The sequence below is a fragment of the Pantherophis guttatus genome, chromosome 4 (genome assembly GCF_059756535.1).
Source record: "Pantherophis guttatus breed Tessera chromosome 4, ASM5975653v1, whole genome shotgun sequence".
Taxonomy (NCBI): domain Eukaryota; kingdom Metazoa; phylum Chordata; class Lepidosauria; order Squamata; family Colubridae; genus Pantherophis; species Pantherophis guttatus.
The window spans coordinates 110,560,348-110,578,541 of record NC_142066.1 but is presented as its reverse complement, the minus strand read 5'-3'; the positions used below and the strand labels follow the sequence as shown (position 1 = coordinate 110,578,541).

Sequence of the window (18,194 nt, the reverse complement as noted above, 5' to 3'; positions counted from 1 at the left end):
TCTGATTAATGGTTTTCTCCAGTTACCTAATTTCCTGGACCAGATCTTGACATATACATTGCATCACTATTAACATAAAGCCATCAACCAGTTTATTTTCAACCCTATTCAATACGTAACAGCTATGCTAGAATTCTCTTTTTATGAAATAAGTTGTGATACACATTCCACAAATACTTAAATACCACATTCTACACTAAGGCTGGGGTGGAATCAATGGTAGGATTCAAATAATTTAACAACTGGTTCTCTGCCTTAATGACCAGCTGGGTGGGCGTGGCCAGGGGGTGGGACAGTACTCAGCCTCCTGCAGCATTCTGCCAGCCAAAACAGGGCGTGGGGGTAAATTATAAAATGTGGGCTTTGCTTTGTGATATCCAGATCCAGCGAGCAAGGGGTGTGAACTGCACAGAAAATACACTTTTGTTTGGTTATGAAGAAATACTATGTTTCCCCAAAAATAAGACCCTGTCTCATATATTTTTGAACCCTGAAATAAGCGCTTGGCCTTATTGCCATGCGCCCAAAAGCCTGATTGGGCTTATTATAGGGATGTCTTATTCTGGGGAAAACAGGGTATCCCCAAAGTCAGATGTACACTAAATGTAGACTGACTTTTAGCTACATACCTCCCCAGCAAACAGCAAAATTTGAAGTTCCAGGTAAAGAGGATTCATTTTAAGATGAGTAACCACAGTTTGCATGTTGGAGGTTCCTAAAGGAATGCTGGGAAATTCTGTATTTTAAAGAACATTTGAGGGAGTGGTGCAGAATAGCCCTTCTCTGCCTGAGGCTGTAGATACCCGGCACCAATCAAACACTGTTTGTGAAGCAACTGATCAACATTGACAGGGTAAGTCACTAGCATATGAAAATAAGAGCAAACTCCACTCCCTTCTATTACTGATGATGTTACCTAGTTTGGTAATGAAACATCTGCAAGAAAACCATCAAGCTCAGAGAGCACCAAGGAACCCACAGTTCAACCCTAAGCTACAAATATTCTCTTCTATCAATAAACACTTTTTGGTTAGAGGGAGCCTGAGTTATATGAGAAGGCTCCCAGTGGATTTCATTCTAAATTTTGATATGATTTCTGTAAATAAGGAATGTAGAATTATAATGGCTGAGTATTTGATCCTTCACACATCAAAAAAAAAAAAAATACAAATAAGGGATAAACAAATAAAAAACATTTGAAAAAAAGAAAAGGCTCAGGAAAGAAAAAGAGTGAAAGTATAAGAAAGAAAGAGGAAAAGAAAGAAAACTGAAAAAGAATGACTTCCAATTTTCTTTGGAACAGATATAAATAAAAAAATATATCAAACTCTTACTCTAAGAATAACATTTGTCCATAATCCCTTATTTAATCATCAAAGCCCAAATTTTTAATTTCAGTTTCTGACAAAAAGTCCAGTAATGGTTCATATTGCTTTAATCACTATTTGTTAACAAAACCATAACTGATTTATTTAATTGCACCAAACTCTAAATAAAATAGGAATGGAAAATCCTAAACTCCGGTGTAGACCCATGCTTCTCAATGTTGGCAACTTTAAGGTGCGTGGACTTCAATTTCCAGAATTCTCCAGGCAGCATGAAGTTCACCCATCTTAAACTTGCCAAGACTAAAAACCGCTGATCTACAGATAGGGATTTTTCCATTCCTCTTTTACCGGTTCCTGTTTACTTATGAGCAATCATAATGCAAAATCCCCATTTTATTAGATAATTGCTAAAGAGATTATGGGAATGGTGAGGAAATAGTTAATATTTGAAATAATTACATCTGGATTGCAGCAAAAGAGATGACAAAGGTAAATCATGGTGGTAATCAATATAGGTCTAGTTGGTTTCACCGTTGGTTTGAAAATTATACTTAAAGGATAGTCAAGAATAGCTTTAGTCAATATAAAGTGAAATATTGAGTGTGGTATAAAATTAGTCTGAATGAAACATCACATTTTTATTTAGACTAAATTAAGAGATGGAGAGAATGCTTTATCAGATTTGTAGATATCACAAATGGCTCGGAAGAGCTAATAATCTAGAAACAAAGTTCAATAATACCTTGAAGGTTTAGCGAAGTGAGGTAAAAGTAACCAAGTGTCATTTAATAGAGAAAAATGCAAAGAAATTAAATAGACATATTTTTATTTATTTATTTATTTATTGTTTATATTTATATACCGCCCTTCTCCCGAAGGACTCGGGGCGGTGAACAGCCAACAGATAAAACACAAGAAATACAAAATTTAAAAACAGTATTAAAATCCGATTAAATTAATTTGGCCCACAATTAAAAGCACCCCTGTATTAAAACCTATAATTAAACAGTTTAAAAATTAAAACAATTTAAAAGAGTTTAGGCCAGCCCGGCTTGTTGGAATAAAAATGTCTTTAGGGCACGGCGAAAGGTGCATAGATCCGGGATCCGCCATATTTCCGGGGGCAGCTCATTCCAGAGGGTAGGTGCCCCCACAGCGAAGGCTCTCCCCCTGGGGGCCGCCAGTTGGCATTGTTTGACCAACGGCACCCCGAGGAGCCCCGCTCTGTGGGAACGTACTGGTCAGTTGGAGGCTATTGATGGCAGAAGGCAGAAGGCGGTCTCGTAAATATAATGGGATGAGGAATACTTGATAGCAGTGTTTTTGAGAAATATTTAGAATTGTGAATGTAACCACAATTGTAAGCAACATAGTTTCTGAAACTACACATGCAGTAGAACTATATTGACAAAATGATAGGACATAACAGATTAACTTTTTAATGTATTAGTTAGGCTCTGCTTTGAATACTGTAATCAGTTTTGAGCTCTATATTGTAAAAAAAAGATTCAGATAATAAATGAAAAAGAAAGGCAGTAAGAATGATTAAATATAAGAATTTTCAAATATGTTCAGAGAGATCATAGGGAAAGCCCAGATTTCTTTTCTATCTTCTCCTAATGCTGGATATGATACAGAAGGAAAAAATTGATTGATTATCTTAATATGGAACTAATTACCTAGGGAAGTTGTATACACTTTCCCTGGATGTGCTTAAAGCAGAGACAAGCATCTGTTCTCAGTATTTATTCTGGATATCTGTACTGGATGGAGAGTTGGTTAATCGGTACAGTAAATGATCTTTTCCAAACTTAGTGATTTTGTGATTCCCAGGATTTATGTCTTTAGAAACCTTGAAATTACTTAAAGCAAATCCGTTGATCAATTCCTTATTAGTTCTATGTCTGATACTAATCTCCTTTGACACCAATTATTCTAGCTTGTTAGCGGATCTTTCAGCTCATTTTATTGTTCTGGATGCTCTACTTCTGTTCCCATGGTCCACTGTGAAACCAACATTAGCTGAAATTGCCTTTTTTAAAATTTGATTTATATGCCGCCCTTCTCCGGAGACTCAGGGCGGCTTACAATGCTTAAGCAATAGCCTTCATACTTTTGTATATTTATACAAAGTCAGCTTATTGCCCCCACAATCTGGGTCCTCATTTTACCTACCTTAGAAAGGATGGAAGACTGAGTCAACCTTGAGCCTGGGGAGATTTGAACTTGCAGTAATTGCAGGCAGCTGAATGTTAATAACAGTGCTTTAGTCTGCTGCGCCACCAGGGCTCATATAATGAATTATATTTTTTGAATTTCACTGCTCACTTGCCTTATGGAGAGCTCCTTGATGATTGTAGAATAGAATTCTTTATTGGCTAAATGTAATTGGACACACAAGGAATTTGTCTTTGGTGCATACGCTCTCTGTACATAAAAGAAAAAAAAATACATTCATCAAGAATCATAAGATACGGAGACTTCCGGTTTGCTGCTGGCCGCCGCCAGATGTTCCTTCGGGATCGTCAGTTTCCATTGCCTGTTAGAGCCGCCTTCACAGCGGAATGGCGGCTCGAAAAAACTCCGTTTCCATGAGGAAACGGAGATAGAGCCGGCAGGGGTGGGTAGAACTCTCTGCATAGTCCCAAAAGTTTTTCTTTTACTTTTGGGACGGAGCGGATGAGATGCCCCATATCCCCAGCCGCTGCTCCGGGCTTTGGGAGACCTCTGCTAATGCAGAGCCAGGCGTCAAAAGCAAGCCTGCGAATTTAACAGATTATTCAAAGAAAATGTGAGCTGGACCTGTAATACTGAATCGCAAGTATTTTACTTATTTTTCAAAAAAACTACTTAAGAGAGAAGAGGAAAGGAAAGGGGAAAAAAAAAGCTTTTTAAAATGGCGTCTGCCACGGCTGGAGAAGAGGCTGAAAGGGAAAGTCCTTCTGTTTTCTATTATTACAATGTAGCGGAATAAATACCACTGGCTACATTTGCAGACAAAACTTCGCTCCTGTGTTTTTTTCTCTCTTTTTTCTCCCTGGAGACTTGACATTGTTCTTGATTGGAAAGAAGTCTTTTTTCTTGTTTTTTTTTTTCTTTTAACAAAGCTTGCCTGGGCGGAAACATGGCACTGAGACTTATAAAGTCAGACAAACAAGTAGTGGGGGGGGGATTCCCCCACTAACAATTTAAAGGAACAAGTTTTAACTCTCCAGTCTCAGAAACCTGATTTCAATATAATAGAATTTCTCTTGGAGGAGATTGAAAGAAGGGATGAGATTGTGAATCAGCATCTTGAAAAATTTAAGCAGGAAATTAAAGAAATGGTGAAATCTAAGTTTGATTTTTTGGAGCGAAAAATTTTAAAAGTGGTTAATGGTTTTTCAGAATTTATGATACAGTTGGATACAAATATTAATTTACTAGAGTCTAAAATGGAAGAAACTCAAGATAAATTGGACAATAGAATCCAAAAAATTGAAAATGATTTGATAAACACTCAGGATAATAGCTCAGAAGAAAAACCTAAAATGGAGGCTGATCAAAAGTCTGGTAACGTAGAAAATCTGCAACAGAGGATTGAAAGAGAAGTTCTAATGGTACAATATAATTTTACAGAATATGCGATAAGACTGAGAGGTTTGCAGGAAAATAACAGAGATGATTTAAGGAAAATATCTTCTGAAATTCTAGCTGGGATTTTAAAGGTTCAACCTGAGGACGTGTTTTGTAGGATTGACAGAGTTTACAGAATAAATTCCTGGATTGCCAAGCAAAGGCAACTGCCTAGAGATGTGGTGATTTATTTTACAGATAAAGAAATTAGGAATAATATTGTGCAAAATTCCTTCAATTCTAATTTGCAATTGTATGGAAGAAAGATTTGGATTTACAAAGAACTCCCACCTAAGATATTAACGGAAAGGAAGAAATTTGGTTTTCTGGTGGCTGAGTTAAAAAAGAGAAATATCCCATTTAGGTGGGACGCCCCAGTTGGTATCATATTGAGATATCAAGGAGAAAGATACCAGCTAAATACTGTTGAAAGAGCGGAAGAATTTTATCAAAATAGGTTGAAAATGAACTTAACATCTTCAGGTATAATACAGGATAAGCAGAAGGAGCTGGAAATAAAGGGAAAATATCGAATTACAGAGACTGTACCAGATAAATTGCCTTTGGATTTTTTGGATACCCCAGCTGGATTATCTACAAATTTGAGAGAAGTGGCATCTGACTTTAACGTGATGACTTATCAAGTCAAGGACAAGCATGGAAACCAATTAGGGGATATACAAGGGATAAAAAAGAAACATGAGACACAAAAACAAAACCAACAAGACCAATCTACAAAGCAGAATGAAAACCGATTAGTTGATACACAATCTGTAGAAAGGAAACCAGGATTGAAATCAAACCCACAAAAAGAAAAGAAAAAAAAGAAATAGGTTGCATCAAAATAGAAATTTCTAAATCAAGCAACAGTGAAGCCAGTGACTTTAAAAAATGAATGAGTATGTGAAAATATAGAGGAGGCGACGTATTGGTCAATATTATCCTGAGGATAGTGACAGATCTCTGCATTGCCGTAATCTTGGGATGTGAAAAGAGCCTTAAACTGATGGATTTGAATTATCCACTTTGGAATTCCTTTTTTGTGCTGATAAATATATTATAATTATCTTGAATCATAAGGCAAGAGAATTATGCGGGGGCAAGCAGAAGATCAGGTTGTTACCCACTACGATGATGGGAATCAATAATCCTGATGAAAGCCACAATTATTACTATATGGAATATAATTATAATGTCACTCGTGTGGTTGTTTTTACTTTTATACATATAAGAGGATATTTACTACTGATGGGGGCGGATATGATTGAAGATTTTGAATAAACTGTTGCATCAGCAAGCTATGTTACCCTATTATGGATGATGGTCCTAACAATCCAATGGAAAGACTTTCAAGAAGATATTATATGGACTATAAATTTAAAGTCATTGTCTTTTCTTTTTTATTTAGATATAATGGAATATATATACATATATTTTTAAGTAGCGTGGGCAGTAAATCAAAAATATTAAGAATTGTTGTGTATGGTAATTTTGCAGGACAGTGGGTGAATAAGCTAGGTTGCAGATTGATTAGTTTAAGAAAAGGGATTTTTAACTGATATATTTAGGGGAGTGGAGGAAATGGATAGAGTGGAATAAATGTTAAATTAGATTTTATGGGGAAGGCCGCTTTGAAATGTTATAGTAATACATACAGAAGATTAAATGTTAAAGTAGGATTTATTGTATAGTTTTAAAGCGGAAGGTGGTTTTGATTTGTTGTAATAATATATAGATATAAGTTTGGGAGAAGAAAAAAAAAGGGCAGATTATTGCCAAATTGGGAGTTATAATACTATTATGCTAAATTAGAAGTTATTTTACAATTTTATAGTATAATGTCTTTTTTTTTTCTTTCTTTCTTGAAATGTATGGATAAAGGGGGATGTTATAATATTAATAATATTTTTAGTAAGTAAAGGTCAGTATTTAGAGGAGGGAGTAAGTAATCTGTTATGAATTAGGTTTTTTGTTACGAAGAAGTCACAGGGGGGGATGGGTGGGGAGGGGGGGTTAGGGAGGGGGAGGGGGAGGGGAAAAAAGGGGGGGAAATTTGTATTTGAAAACTTTTTCAATAAAAAAAAAGAATCATAAGATACAACATTTAGTGATAGTCATAGCAATCAAATAGGAAACAAATACTGTAAAACAATATAAATTGTAGAGATACAAGCAACAAGGTTATAGTCATAAGTGGGAGGAGATAGGTAATAGGAAGGATGAGAAGAATAATAGTAATACAGTCTTAGTAAATAATTTGACAGTGTTGTGGGAATTGTTTAGCAGTGATGGCATTCGGGGAAAAACTGTCCTTATATCTAGCTGTTCTGGTGTGCAGGGCTTTATAGCATGGTTTTGCAGATAGAAGTTGAAACAATTTATGTTCAGGATGGGAGGGGTCTGTAGATATTATCACAGCCCCCTTTTTGACTCGTGCAATGTACAGGTCCTTAATGGAAGGCAGGTTGGTAGCAATTGTTTTTTCTACAGTTCTAATTATCTGTTGAAGTCTGTGTCTGTCTTGTTTGGTTGAAGAGCCAAACCGGACAGTTATAGATGTTGAAAACATTGCATTCATGGTAGTTATTAATGGAAAAGTATGCTTGTGTTTATTTGAGCCTTACACTTTAGGTGACCTTTAGGTTATCTCATAGAGGTTTAATGCATCTATCACACTTTTTTTGCATAAAATTGAGTATTTTTCCACCAGCGTTTCTTAGCTTTTAAGTAATGTGAAGATAGCCAGCATCATAATGAAACTGCTAGGCACTAGAATTCATAGAAGATAACATTGTATTGAGGTTCTATCTGTAAAAATGAAGAGGCATCATCTTATATTGCATTATTAAAATTAATATAAATATACATCCTTTTAATGAATGTCTATGAGACTTTGAAGCCAGAGACGCTGATTCACATTAATGTTTATTAATGTCCATTTGAGTTCCTGCTGTTATTCCATCTATCTCTTATTCTCAGGATGGTCTTCATTTGAAAAAGGATTTTTTTTTAAAAAAAATGATTCTTTATTCATTAATTTTATCATGGTTTGATTAGATTATTGTTACAAGAAAAATGTTAATGCTTATTTTTTTATTATAATATAGAGAAAAATAATAATTGAATGATTAATTTGGCTTCCTTCTTGCAAAGGTGATTCATAATTGGATTCAGACCTCTCCCCTCCCTCCCTCCCTCTCCTCATTTCTAGCTATGTCTAAATATAAAACAACCAAGCTCAGAGAGTGCCAAGGACTCCATAGTTCAACCCTGAGATACAAACATTTTCTTTTATCAAAAATATTATTTTGCAGAGTTATTAGTATTTATAACTTCCATTTATTTTCCTGTCCCCTACAGAACACTTCCATAACCAGCTGTAGAGTGAACCTATTGCTCCAAGAAAAAAGAAAAAGCTTGGAACAACAGAGGAACAGCCATCCCCATATGAGGTGATATTAGAACAAAAACAAAAAGTTATAATTACAGCAGGAATGTACCAGGAAAATGACTGGAAAAATTTAATAAGGAGAAAAAATGAGAAATTATCTCTTGAGAAAATAATGCACGCTGTATTGCCAGACTAGGTGTCCTGTTTCAAGATTTCTATGGAGCAGAAATCTCTTCCCTTCAAGGTATAATCATGACAACCAGCAGCCGTGCGTGTTCTGTACCAACAGTCAGTGGACCTATGACTCATTTCTCTGGACCACCATACCCATTACTTTTTCCTCCTGTCATTGGAGGACTCTCACTTTCAACTCTTCATAGCATTCAAGGCAATCCATCACCCAATCGATACAACATTCCTTCACCAGCAAGTAAGTTTTTATTTAAAATTTTACCTTCTATAATAGTTTCTAGATAAAATCCAGTATAGCTTGATGCAGATAATTTTGTTTGCACAGCTGAGAATCTACTGTAACCCAATAAATCCTACAACAATCCAAAATCTGCTCAGGAAGTTTTGAGAACCTTTGAAAGTGCAGTATTTTACGGAGTATAAGACACATATTAATTTTTAGGGAGGAAAACAAGAAAAAAAATTCTGCCTCTGCCTACCAGCATCCATCGGTATTCATCTGGCTAGCGTCCTTGCAGCAAACATCAAACAGCCTAGTCAGCTTCAGAACGTTATCGCAGCTTGATTCAGCACAAGCAGCTGATTGGCGGTTGGATTGGCCTCCAAGAATACCACCAATCAGCTGTTCCAGGCTGCGGGGATTGTCACAGCCCATCACCACCTCCGCGCGTCATGTTTTTGGCCTCCATGTGTTGCATTTTCAGTCTCTGCATACCCTGCTTTAGACCTGTTTCAGGCTGCCAGGATTGCCACAGCACACCACCGCCAATTGCCCCCTTCGCGTGTCACATTTTCGGCCTCTGCATGCCCCATTTTTGGCCTCTGCACATCATATTTTTGGCCAGTTCCAGGTGGTGGGGATCATCGGCGGCAATCCCTGCTGCTTGGAACTGGCAAAAAATACAACGTGCAGAGGCCAAAAAAAAGGACGTGCGAAGGCCAAAAATGTGACATGCGCAGGCTGAAAATTTGATGCACGGAGGCAGCAATCGGCAGTGATGTGTTGTGGCAATCTCCACAGCCTGGAATGGATCTAAAATGGAGGTACGGAGGCTGAAAACGTGATGTGTGGAGGCTGAAAACAGCTGGCGGGTGGGCGGGGCTTCAGCAACATTCAGTGTACAAAACATGCATACATTTCCACCCACTTTTAGGCGGGGAAAAAGTCTGTCTTATACTCCGAAAAATATGATACTTCTAGGGCCGTGATGGTGAACCTATGGCATGCATGCCGGAAGTGGCACTCAGAGCCATCTTTCTGGGCATGCGGAATCATCGCCTGTTGCTCTTCTGGATTCCGGCATGCCAGCCAGCTGGTATTCATGTGCACCTGAGTGCCCAAAACCGGAAGAGCGGCCGCCCATTGTGCATGCGTGGCCCAGGAAGATGATCTTCCTGTTTCAGGAATGTGCATGAACATCGGCCACTTGGTCTCCTGGTTTCTGGTGCCCATGCACATGCAAAGATTGGCAATGGCCAGCGCGCTGTCTCCGGCATTCCTCCTGTGCAGCTCTGCTGCCCCAGAAGAGCAGCAGCAGCAGCAACTGCAAAGGGAAAGGCAAGAGCAACTGGTGCTCAGGGGAGTAGGGCTCCACTTTTGGTTTGCAAGGCATGGCCAGAAGGAGGAGGAGGAGGCACCACCACCACCGCGTAATGTAAGAGTGGCTGGCAGGGTTGGGAGCCAGCCTGACTGGGGCAAGCCAGCTTGCAGTCCCCAAGAGGGATGGGCTGCACAGACTGGGCGGCAAGCCCACACATTGGCGCTTGCGTGGTTGGCGGCAGATTGTGGCTCCACTGGTGTTGCCAGGGCAAAAGCGTGCAGCCCCCACTTGGGTGTTGCTGGGCTGCACTTTTGGCTTGCAAGTTGCGGCCAGGAAGAGGCACTGCCACTGCCATGTAAGGTCAAATCGGCCAAATCTATTTAATTATTTTAATTTTTAATTATTGTTATGTCTTGTGTTTTTAAATTGGCTGTACACCGCCCTGAGTCCTTCGGGAGAAGGGCGGTATAGAAATAAAATTATTATTATTATTATTATTATTATTATTATTATTATTATTATTATTATTATTAAAAGCACCAAGGCTGAGAGGACAAAGTTGGGAGCAGCAGTCCTGGGGCATCTTTACCCCCACCGCTGCTGCCGCAAAACATATAGGCGTCTCCCCAGTTGTCTCGCTGTGGGTGCCAGATGAGAGGCGGGCAGCAGCCAAAGCTATGTGTGTGAGCAATCAGGGAGCTCTTCTCCTCTTACAAGGATGCTGGGAGGGTTGGGATTATGCACTTCCCCACTCCTGGGGTGGGGGAATTGACAAGCCAAACATTTTTCCAAGAAAAAAGACGGGAGAGCTGGGGGGGGGCAGGAAACTGATCCAAACTCTCTCCCTTCCCCCTTCTTTCTCCCAACCCCACCACCCACTCTTAGTGAGGCAGGGTAAACACTCGGAGCTGGATTGGTTCACACAACCCAGTTTCAGCCAATGGCTCAGAGCAGCAGCTTCGCTTGAGGAGGAGAAAGGATCGAGGCAAGAAAGCCGGAGCTCTGGCAGTCTGTTACTCTGTTAAACTTTTTTTCCAAGCTTGAAAGCAACTAAAGGGCAGGCTTTGAAAATCTTTTCAAAATCATCTCAACTGTTTGCAGGCAGCCCACTCTAAGAGAGCGACCAAGCCTTCAGGGGGTGTGACGTTCGCACCAGAAGCGTGTCCTCTTTAAATAAGCAATCTTTATCCCTTCTTCCAGATCCCTCTCCATACTCTTCGCTTGAGGAGGAAGAGAAAAATATTTAACAGAGAAATAGACTGCCAGAGGTCCATCTTTCTTCCCTCGATCCTTCCCTCGAGGCAGGATAAACACTCAGAGCTGGATTGGTTCACACAACCCAGTTTCAGCCAATGGTTCAGAGCAGCTGCTTCACTTGAGGAAGAGGGGAAAGGATCGAGGGAAGAAAGTCTGTTACTTTGTTAAACGTTTTTCCAGAGGCTGCCAGAGCTCCGGCTTTCTTCCCTCGAACCTTTCCCCTCCTCCTCAAGTGAAGCGTATGGAAGGGGATCTGGAAGAAGGGATAAAGTTTGCTTATTTAAGGAGGACATGCTTCTGGTGTGAACATCACGCCCACTGGAAGACTTGGTCGCTCTTTTAGAGTGGGCTGCCTGCAAACAGTTGAGATGATTTTGAAAAGATTTTCGAAACCTGCCCTTCAGTTGCTTTTGAGTATGGAAAAACGTTTAACAGAGTAACAGACTCCCAGAGCTCCAGCTTTCTTGCCTCGATCCTTTTCTCTCCTCAAGCGAAGCTGCTGTTCTGAGCCATTGGCTGAAACTGGGTTGTGTGAACCGATCCAGCTCCAAGTGTTTACCCTGCCTCACTAGGGGTAAACTAAGAATGGCTGGTGGGGTTGGGAGAAAGAAGGGGGAAGGGAGACAGTTTGGATCGGTTTCCTGCCCTCCCCTCCAGCCCTCCCGTCTTTTCCTCTGCTCGAGAAACGGCTGTGAGAGGGGTTCTTTAGCTGGCCCAGATAGGATTAGTTACCAGACTGGGGTAAGCCACAGTGAATTCCAGGCTGGCAGTCTGGCCGGGGGAGGGTGGGCGAGAGAGCAAGGCAACCCTTTGTGTTTTGGTGGCATGGGGCTCTGAGCATGGAAAAGAGAACAGCCATCAAGAGAAAAGTTTTTCGGGAAGCTGCGCAGAGCCGCCTTTTACTTCCAGCTACTGGAGGAAGGTGCTTTCCTTAGCTGCAGCGTGAATTGACCAAGATTGTTCTTCGCAGCACTCCTGCCCGCCATGTCTCTTTTTAGACCTGTAATCACTCTCCTTCGGAGGGAAGCCACCAGTCGGGCACCCAGCTATCCCTCTTCTCTCCTCCCGCTGCTCCTGCAGCCACCACCCCTTCACCCCCGGCAAAGGCAATTCTTGTGCTGCCGCTTACCTGGCAGCACCAGAGCAGCCGACAGGGCATAGAGGGCAGTGGCAGGCCATTTGCACTGGCTAAGAGACAGGGGCTGCTCCTGGAGCAGCCAGGAGGAGAAGCCACCAGCAGGGAGGTGAGCTGCCCCAGGAGAACTAGAAGAGAGCACAGCTCCTCACGCCGGGAAAGCAGTCGCAGTAAGCGGCAAGAAGCATGCTGACCAGTAAGCGGACATGCTCCCTCGTGGGAGAGAGTTGCACCAACCTTTGCCGGCGTGAACAGTCTGCCCACCTCACACTCCAGGCAACATCCAACATGGCTGGCATGGCTGGACGCTGTCTGGAGCGCAAGGCTGGCAAGCCATTCGCGCCGGCAAAGTTTGCTGCAGGAGGCTTTCCAGGCCCAAAATGGGCTGGGTGTGTGTGAAGCACATGTGCAGGGCGCGCACATGCACAATGCAGGGGCGCTTGTGCAATGCTCCTCCTTTACAGCAATAGAAGGTTCTTCAACAATTGTCTCATTATCAGGGGTATCAGTAAACACTGAGTAAACACTTGAGTACTCAAGTAAACATTTGAGTATCCACAACAACACTATCATTTACCTTGAGGAATCCTGCTCAAGCTTACTCCAACCAACATGCTCCAGGAACTTGGCACTAGCACTGCAGTACACACTAGTGGTACCTGGCACTCAAAATCTATATGACCTATGGTTGGATTCATAACCAACAAAAAACAGCTTCTTTGCTCTATGTTGCTCCTTTCGCCTCAATTGCGACGGAATATGAACCCATGCTGGGGCTCCAAATGCATGCAAATAACTTAATTCTGGTCTTCTACTATGCGTGTGAATGGTAATTCACCAGTTGTTGAATTGAATACGTTATTCAAGACATGGTTAGCACACATTATTGCTTCACCCCAAAGTGCCTCAGGCAAACCAGATTCAGACAACATGGTTCGAGCCATAGCCTGCAATGTTTGCTCTCTGTGTTCAATATACGCATTATGTTGCAGTCTATAAGGGGCAAAACGCTTGTTTCAATGCCAGCTTTTTGTAACATAGTTTCAAACCTGTTATTGGTAAACTCAGTTTACCATTGTCAGTTACCAGGCAAAGAACCCTGTGTTTCTTTTTCCTCTCAGCAAACCATAGCCAGTTTGAAAAATGCTGGAATGTTTCTGCTTTGGTTTTCATATGGTAACAGAAACCATAACGGGAAAAATGGTCTATTATGCTCAATATATAACAGGCTCCTCCTAAACTAGATTTTTTAGGACCAATAATATCTGCAAACACTATTTCCAAAGGTTCATTGGTTGTAAACCCATTAACTCTGTTTGCAGGAGTTACCTTACTCTTTTCTTGGCTACAAGCATTGCAGTTTAAATATTTTTTACAAGGCTTTAGTTTTATCCCATCAGATAATTCCACAGTTTTCTTTAACATCTTAAAGTTTACATGTCCCAACTGTCTATGAAGCAAGTGAATGCATTCATCATGTGGCTTCGTGTTATCGTAAACTGAGTTAGCATTAGCCATGATTAATGGATCATCATTCAGAACAAACAAATCATTCTCTAACTTTGCAGTAACACTTGTGCCATCTTTTTCTATCATACATTTATCTCCCCTAAATGTTACTACAAACCCAGCTTTTAACAATGCTTTCACAGATAGCAGGTTAAATTTTAGTTTAGGTACATACAACATAGGTAAATGCTCATTTATACATGAACAATATGCAGTACCTTCTCCAGATACTTTCATTTTCCATCCATTTGCTAATGATACATGTTGTTTACTCTTGGTCATTTTAACAAACCTTTCTTTACGCCTAGGTATAGACTGTGATGCTCCACTGTCAACTACCCACAAATCATGGTTTACAGTTATAGTTGAGCTGGATATTGTTAAATTAACATCCTTTTTAGCTTTCAGTTGACTACCAGTATTCAGTTTCTTGCCCTTTTTACAGAATCTCGCTATATGACCCTTAGCCCCACAAGAAAAACATTTTCTAACAGTATAGGCAGTTGAAGACAGGTTTTCTTCCTATGGTTGTCTCTTTCTCAGTTGGTCTTTATCTTGCCTTCTTCTAACAATCTTCCGGTTATGCCAGTCAATGTCAGTTCATCTCTGGTCAGGACTTCCAGTGAAGATACATAATCATCATAACTTTCATCCAAAGAGGAAAGAATGATATAAACCTGATGAAGCTCTGAGAAAATCAGCTCCTTTTCATGTAGCTCTTGTAAAGTTCCTTTCATAAACTCCAAATGAGCTAACATATCTCCACCTTTCAGAAGATGAGCTCTAAACAGTTTACGTGTAAGATGTATGTGTGCACTTACACTATCACAAACATAAATCCTCTTCAGACTGTCCCAACACTTGGCAGCAGACTCCATCACGAATATGGACTAGCTGCTGATCACCCAGTGTCAGTCCGATTATACAAAGAGCCCTTTCATTATCCCAGTTAAATTTGGCTATTTTCTTTGCATCTTCATCATCTGCTGAATCCCAAGCAGTTACATCCAGTAGATCATGAACTACAGCCCATAGTCCTTCCTTACGCAGAAGTAGACTGCACTCCATAGACCAGGAAACATAATTTGTTCCATCCAACCGGGTTATCAGGGATATGCTGGTTGACTGTTCTTGTGCCATCTTCACTTGGACAATAAACCACAAAAACAGCTGTCTGAATATGATGCTGTATATTCACACTAACTCTCAGTATTATGGGCCCATAATCAATGTTAAAGAATTCGCAGAGTAACGCTTGAGTAGAAAGGGTGTGCACATGAAAGCGATTAAGAGTAGTTACAAATAAACACAGCCAACACACAGATACACTGAATTGTGTTTACTTTCAGGAAATAGTAATAGTCCAATAAACAGTTCAGGTCATACACATACAGTATAAAGCAGGAGATAGCAAAACGACAGTCCAGGGATAATCCAATAACAAAGTCTTCTTACCAATCATCGTAGTCATTCACAATAAACAGTTCTTCTGGATTTGCAAATAGTAGCATACAGAGATATCAGAGAACAAGAACAGCAAAGAAAAAACAAACCACGTTTCCAACTCCCTCGTAAGGACATTGGCTACAGAGCTAACCAGGACACAGTGTGATGCAATACAGCAGTCTTAAAGCTATATTGAGGGTTAATATATTGCCAACCCAACAAGTTAGGTAATAGTCATTTTCTAACAACGCCAGGCCCAGAAGGCAAGTTAGCCTTGCTGTGTCCGCCCAAAGTGGCTCTTCAGCTAAGCACAGTGGGTCTCCCCCGCTGTCAGTGTTGGCCTTACCTTCCAGAGCTTCCATGCGCCTCCTGAACGCCCTGTCCTTCAGATCCCAATGGGGCCAATGTGCGGCTGCCCACGAAGGTAAGTCTGATGGAAGGTGGTCCTTGTGGGGGGGACACCACACTGGGGCTGAGACTGCTGCTCCACTGTGATGCATGTGTGCAACCCCAGGATATCCGGCCACTCTCCCAGAGCACTGTTGCCATCAAGCACTGGCCCCATTGGGATCTGAAGGGCAGGGCAGTTGGGCCAGCTGAGGTGTGTGGAATGTCTGGAGCTCCTTGAGGCCTTCGGAATAGATCATATCATCCAAGGCTTTGCTCCCCAGGAAGGGCTCCATTAGTGCGCCACTCCGCCAGTGCGCTGCGTGCCCACACCAGGCGTTTTGTCTCGGGCCTCAAGAAGCAATAGAAGGAGAGAAATGATAGGAGGTAGAGGGAGAGAAGTGGTAGGAGGCAGACAGATTAAGGCTGAGAGAAGCGGTAGGAAGTGAAGGGAGAGAGAAACGGGAGGCTTTGGAGATAAGCACCATTCCCAGCCTCGCTTCCCCGAGGGGCACCCAGCCACGCTTATCTCTGCCTCAAGGCTTCTGCTACTGGAGCGGGCAGAAGCAGGCTGAGGCAGCTGGGTGAGTTTAGTCTAGGTGAGCGAGGAGGAGTGGAGATCAGCAAAGGAAGGCAGTTGAGGCAGAGAGCTGGGCCATGGCTGCTGCATGGTAAGCCACGGCAGAAGGTAGGCAAGCTAGGCTGGGATTTGGGCCTTGCTCGCAGGCTCACCCAGGCAGATCAGGGCTGCCCAGCTGGGCCATGGGAAGAGTGCCACGTGGAATGCAGCCACAGTGGAAGGCAGGCAAGCTGGCTGGGCCACATGGGAGGCAGCTAGGCTGGGATTCAGGCCTTGCTTGCAGGCTTACCCAGGCAGATCAGGGCTACTCAGCTGGGCCGTGGGAAGAGTGCCACGTGGGATGCAGCCATGGTGGAAGGCAGGCAAGCTGGCTGGGCCACATGGGAGGCAGCTAGGTCGGGATTTGGCCTCGCTTGCAGGCTCAACCAAGCAGATCAGAGCCACTCAGCTGGGCCGCAGGGAAAGTGCCACGTGGGATGCAGCCATGCCGGCAAAGGCAGGCAAGCTGGCTGGCCCACAAGGACTGTGTGGTTGAGGCAAGCGAGAGAGCCAGACAGAGAGCAGCAGCAGCTATGCCAGGCAAGCGGGCAAGATTAGGAGTGACTGGGTGGGGCAGGGCCAGCCAGTGGTGGAATTTGCTGGTTCACCGAACTGCACAGAATTTTAACAGCCAGTTCTCCCGAACGGGTCCAAACTGGCTGAAGCCCATTTCTAGAAAACACCCACTTTTAGTATTGTACTCATATTTTAAGAGCTACCTTGACTGTCAATACATTTTTAAATACAATTCTAAGTGCTTGGAATAACTTAGAAGCCATATATGATTTTGTTCCAAGATTCGGTAAGAGCATCTTCTTTCACTAGAATCTGTCCCATCATATTTGATCAACTCCAGAAGGAATACTGAAGACCTCCTTTCTATGGGATGTTAAGGAATAAGACTCCATTGTAATTGGCACATCTCTATAGAACAACCCACCTTGAATCTTCCAACAATTAATTTGAGCTTGACTGAAGAGAGCATGGGATCATTAATTTTTCCAATTGAATTTTAATTATTGGATTATACTGATTATTTTAAAGACTCTTGAACTTGCAGGAGCTGCTCAGAGTTTATTAAACTGGGCAAGATATAAGTAAAGTAAAATAAAAGTTTTGTTAAAATAATATGCAAATCTTGGCGTATTCGGGTCTTTTCCCGTGTAAGATTGAGAGTATCTTGGTGACGTTTCGATGAGGTCCCACTCGTCATCTTCAGGCTGGTGCCTTTGGCTTTGTGCCTGTGCAAGCAAAGCGTGATCGGAGCTGTCATCTCTCTATAAATACTGGTGGGGAGATGTGGGGTGTTGGCTTTGTTACTGTGACCGGGTTGGTTGCCTGTGTTGTTACATCTTGATTAGTTGATGGAGTTGATGTTTGCAGATTAGTCAGATGATCCATCAACTAATCAAGATGTAACAACACAGGCAACCAACCCGCTCACAGCAACAAAGCCAGCACCCCACACCTCCCCATCAGTATTTATAGAGACGGCAGCTCCAATCACGCTTTGCTTGCCAAAGCCTTGACTGTCAATACATTTTTAAATACAATTCTAAGTGCTTGGAATAACTTAGAAGCCATATATAATTTTGTTCCAAGATTTGGTAAGAGCATCTTCTTTGCTTGCCGAAGCCGAAGACACCAGCCTGAAGATGACGAAACTTCGTCAAAACTTCGCCAATATACTCTCAATCTTACACAGGAAAAGACCCGAATATACCAAAACTTGTGTGTGTGTGTGTAATAAGTTAAACTCTCGGGTGTTTCCCCA

At 41.8% G+C, this 18,194-nt stretch overlaps 1 protein-coding gene across 10 annotated transcripts in view; it reads left to right on the top strand.

Moving 5' to 3' along the window:
- The window catches only part of RARB (retinoic acid receptor beta), a 559,406-nt gene that overhangs the window by 229,792 nt on the left and 311,420 nt on the right, over nucleotides 1–18,194 (top strand). For all 10 annotated transcript variants that reach the window (XM_087892554.1, XM_087892559.1, XM_087892553.1 and 7 more), the window contains one exon: nucleotides 8,304–8,764. In XM_087892554.1, coding sequence (XP_087748680.1) covers nucleotides 8,587–8,764 — 178 coding nt within the window. In that variant the 5' untranslated portion in view covers nucleotides 8,304–8,586. The remainder of the gene's footprint in view (nucleotides 1–8,303; nucleotides 8,765–18,194) is intronic.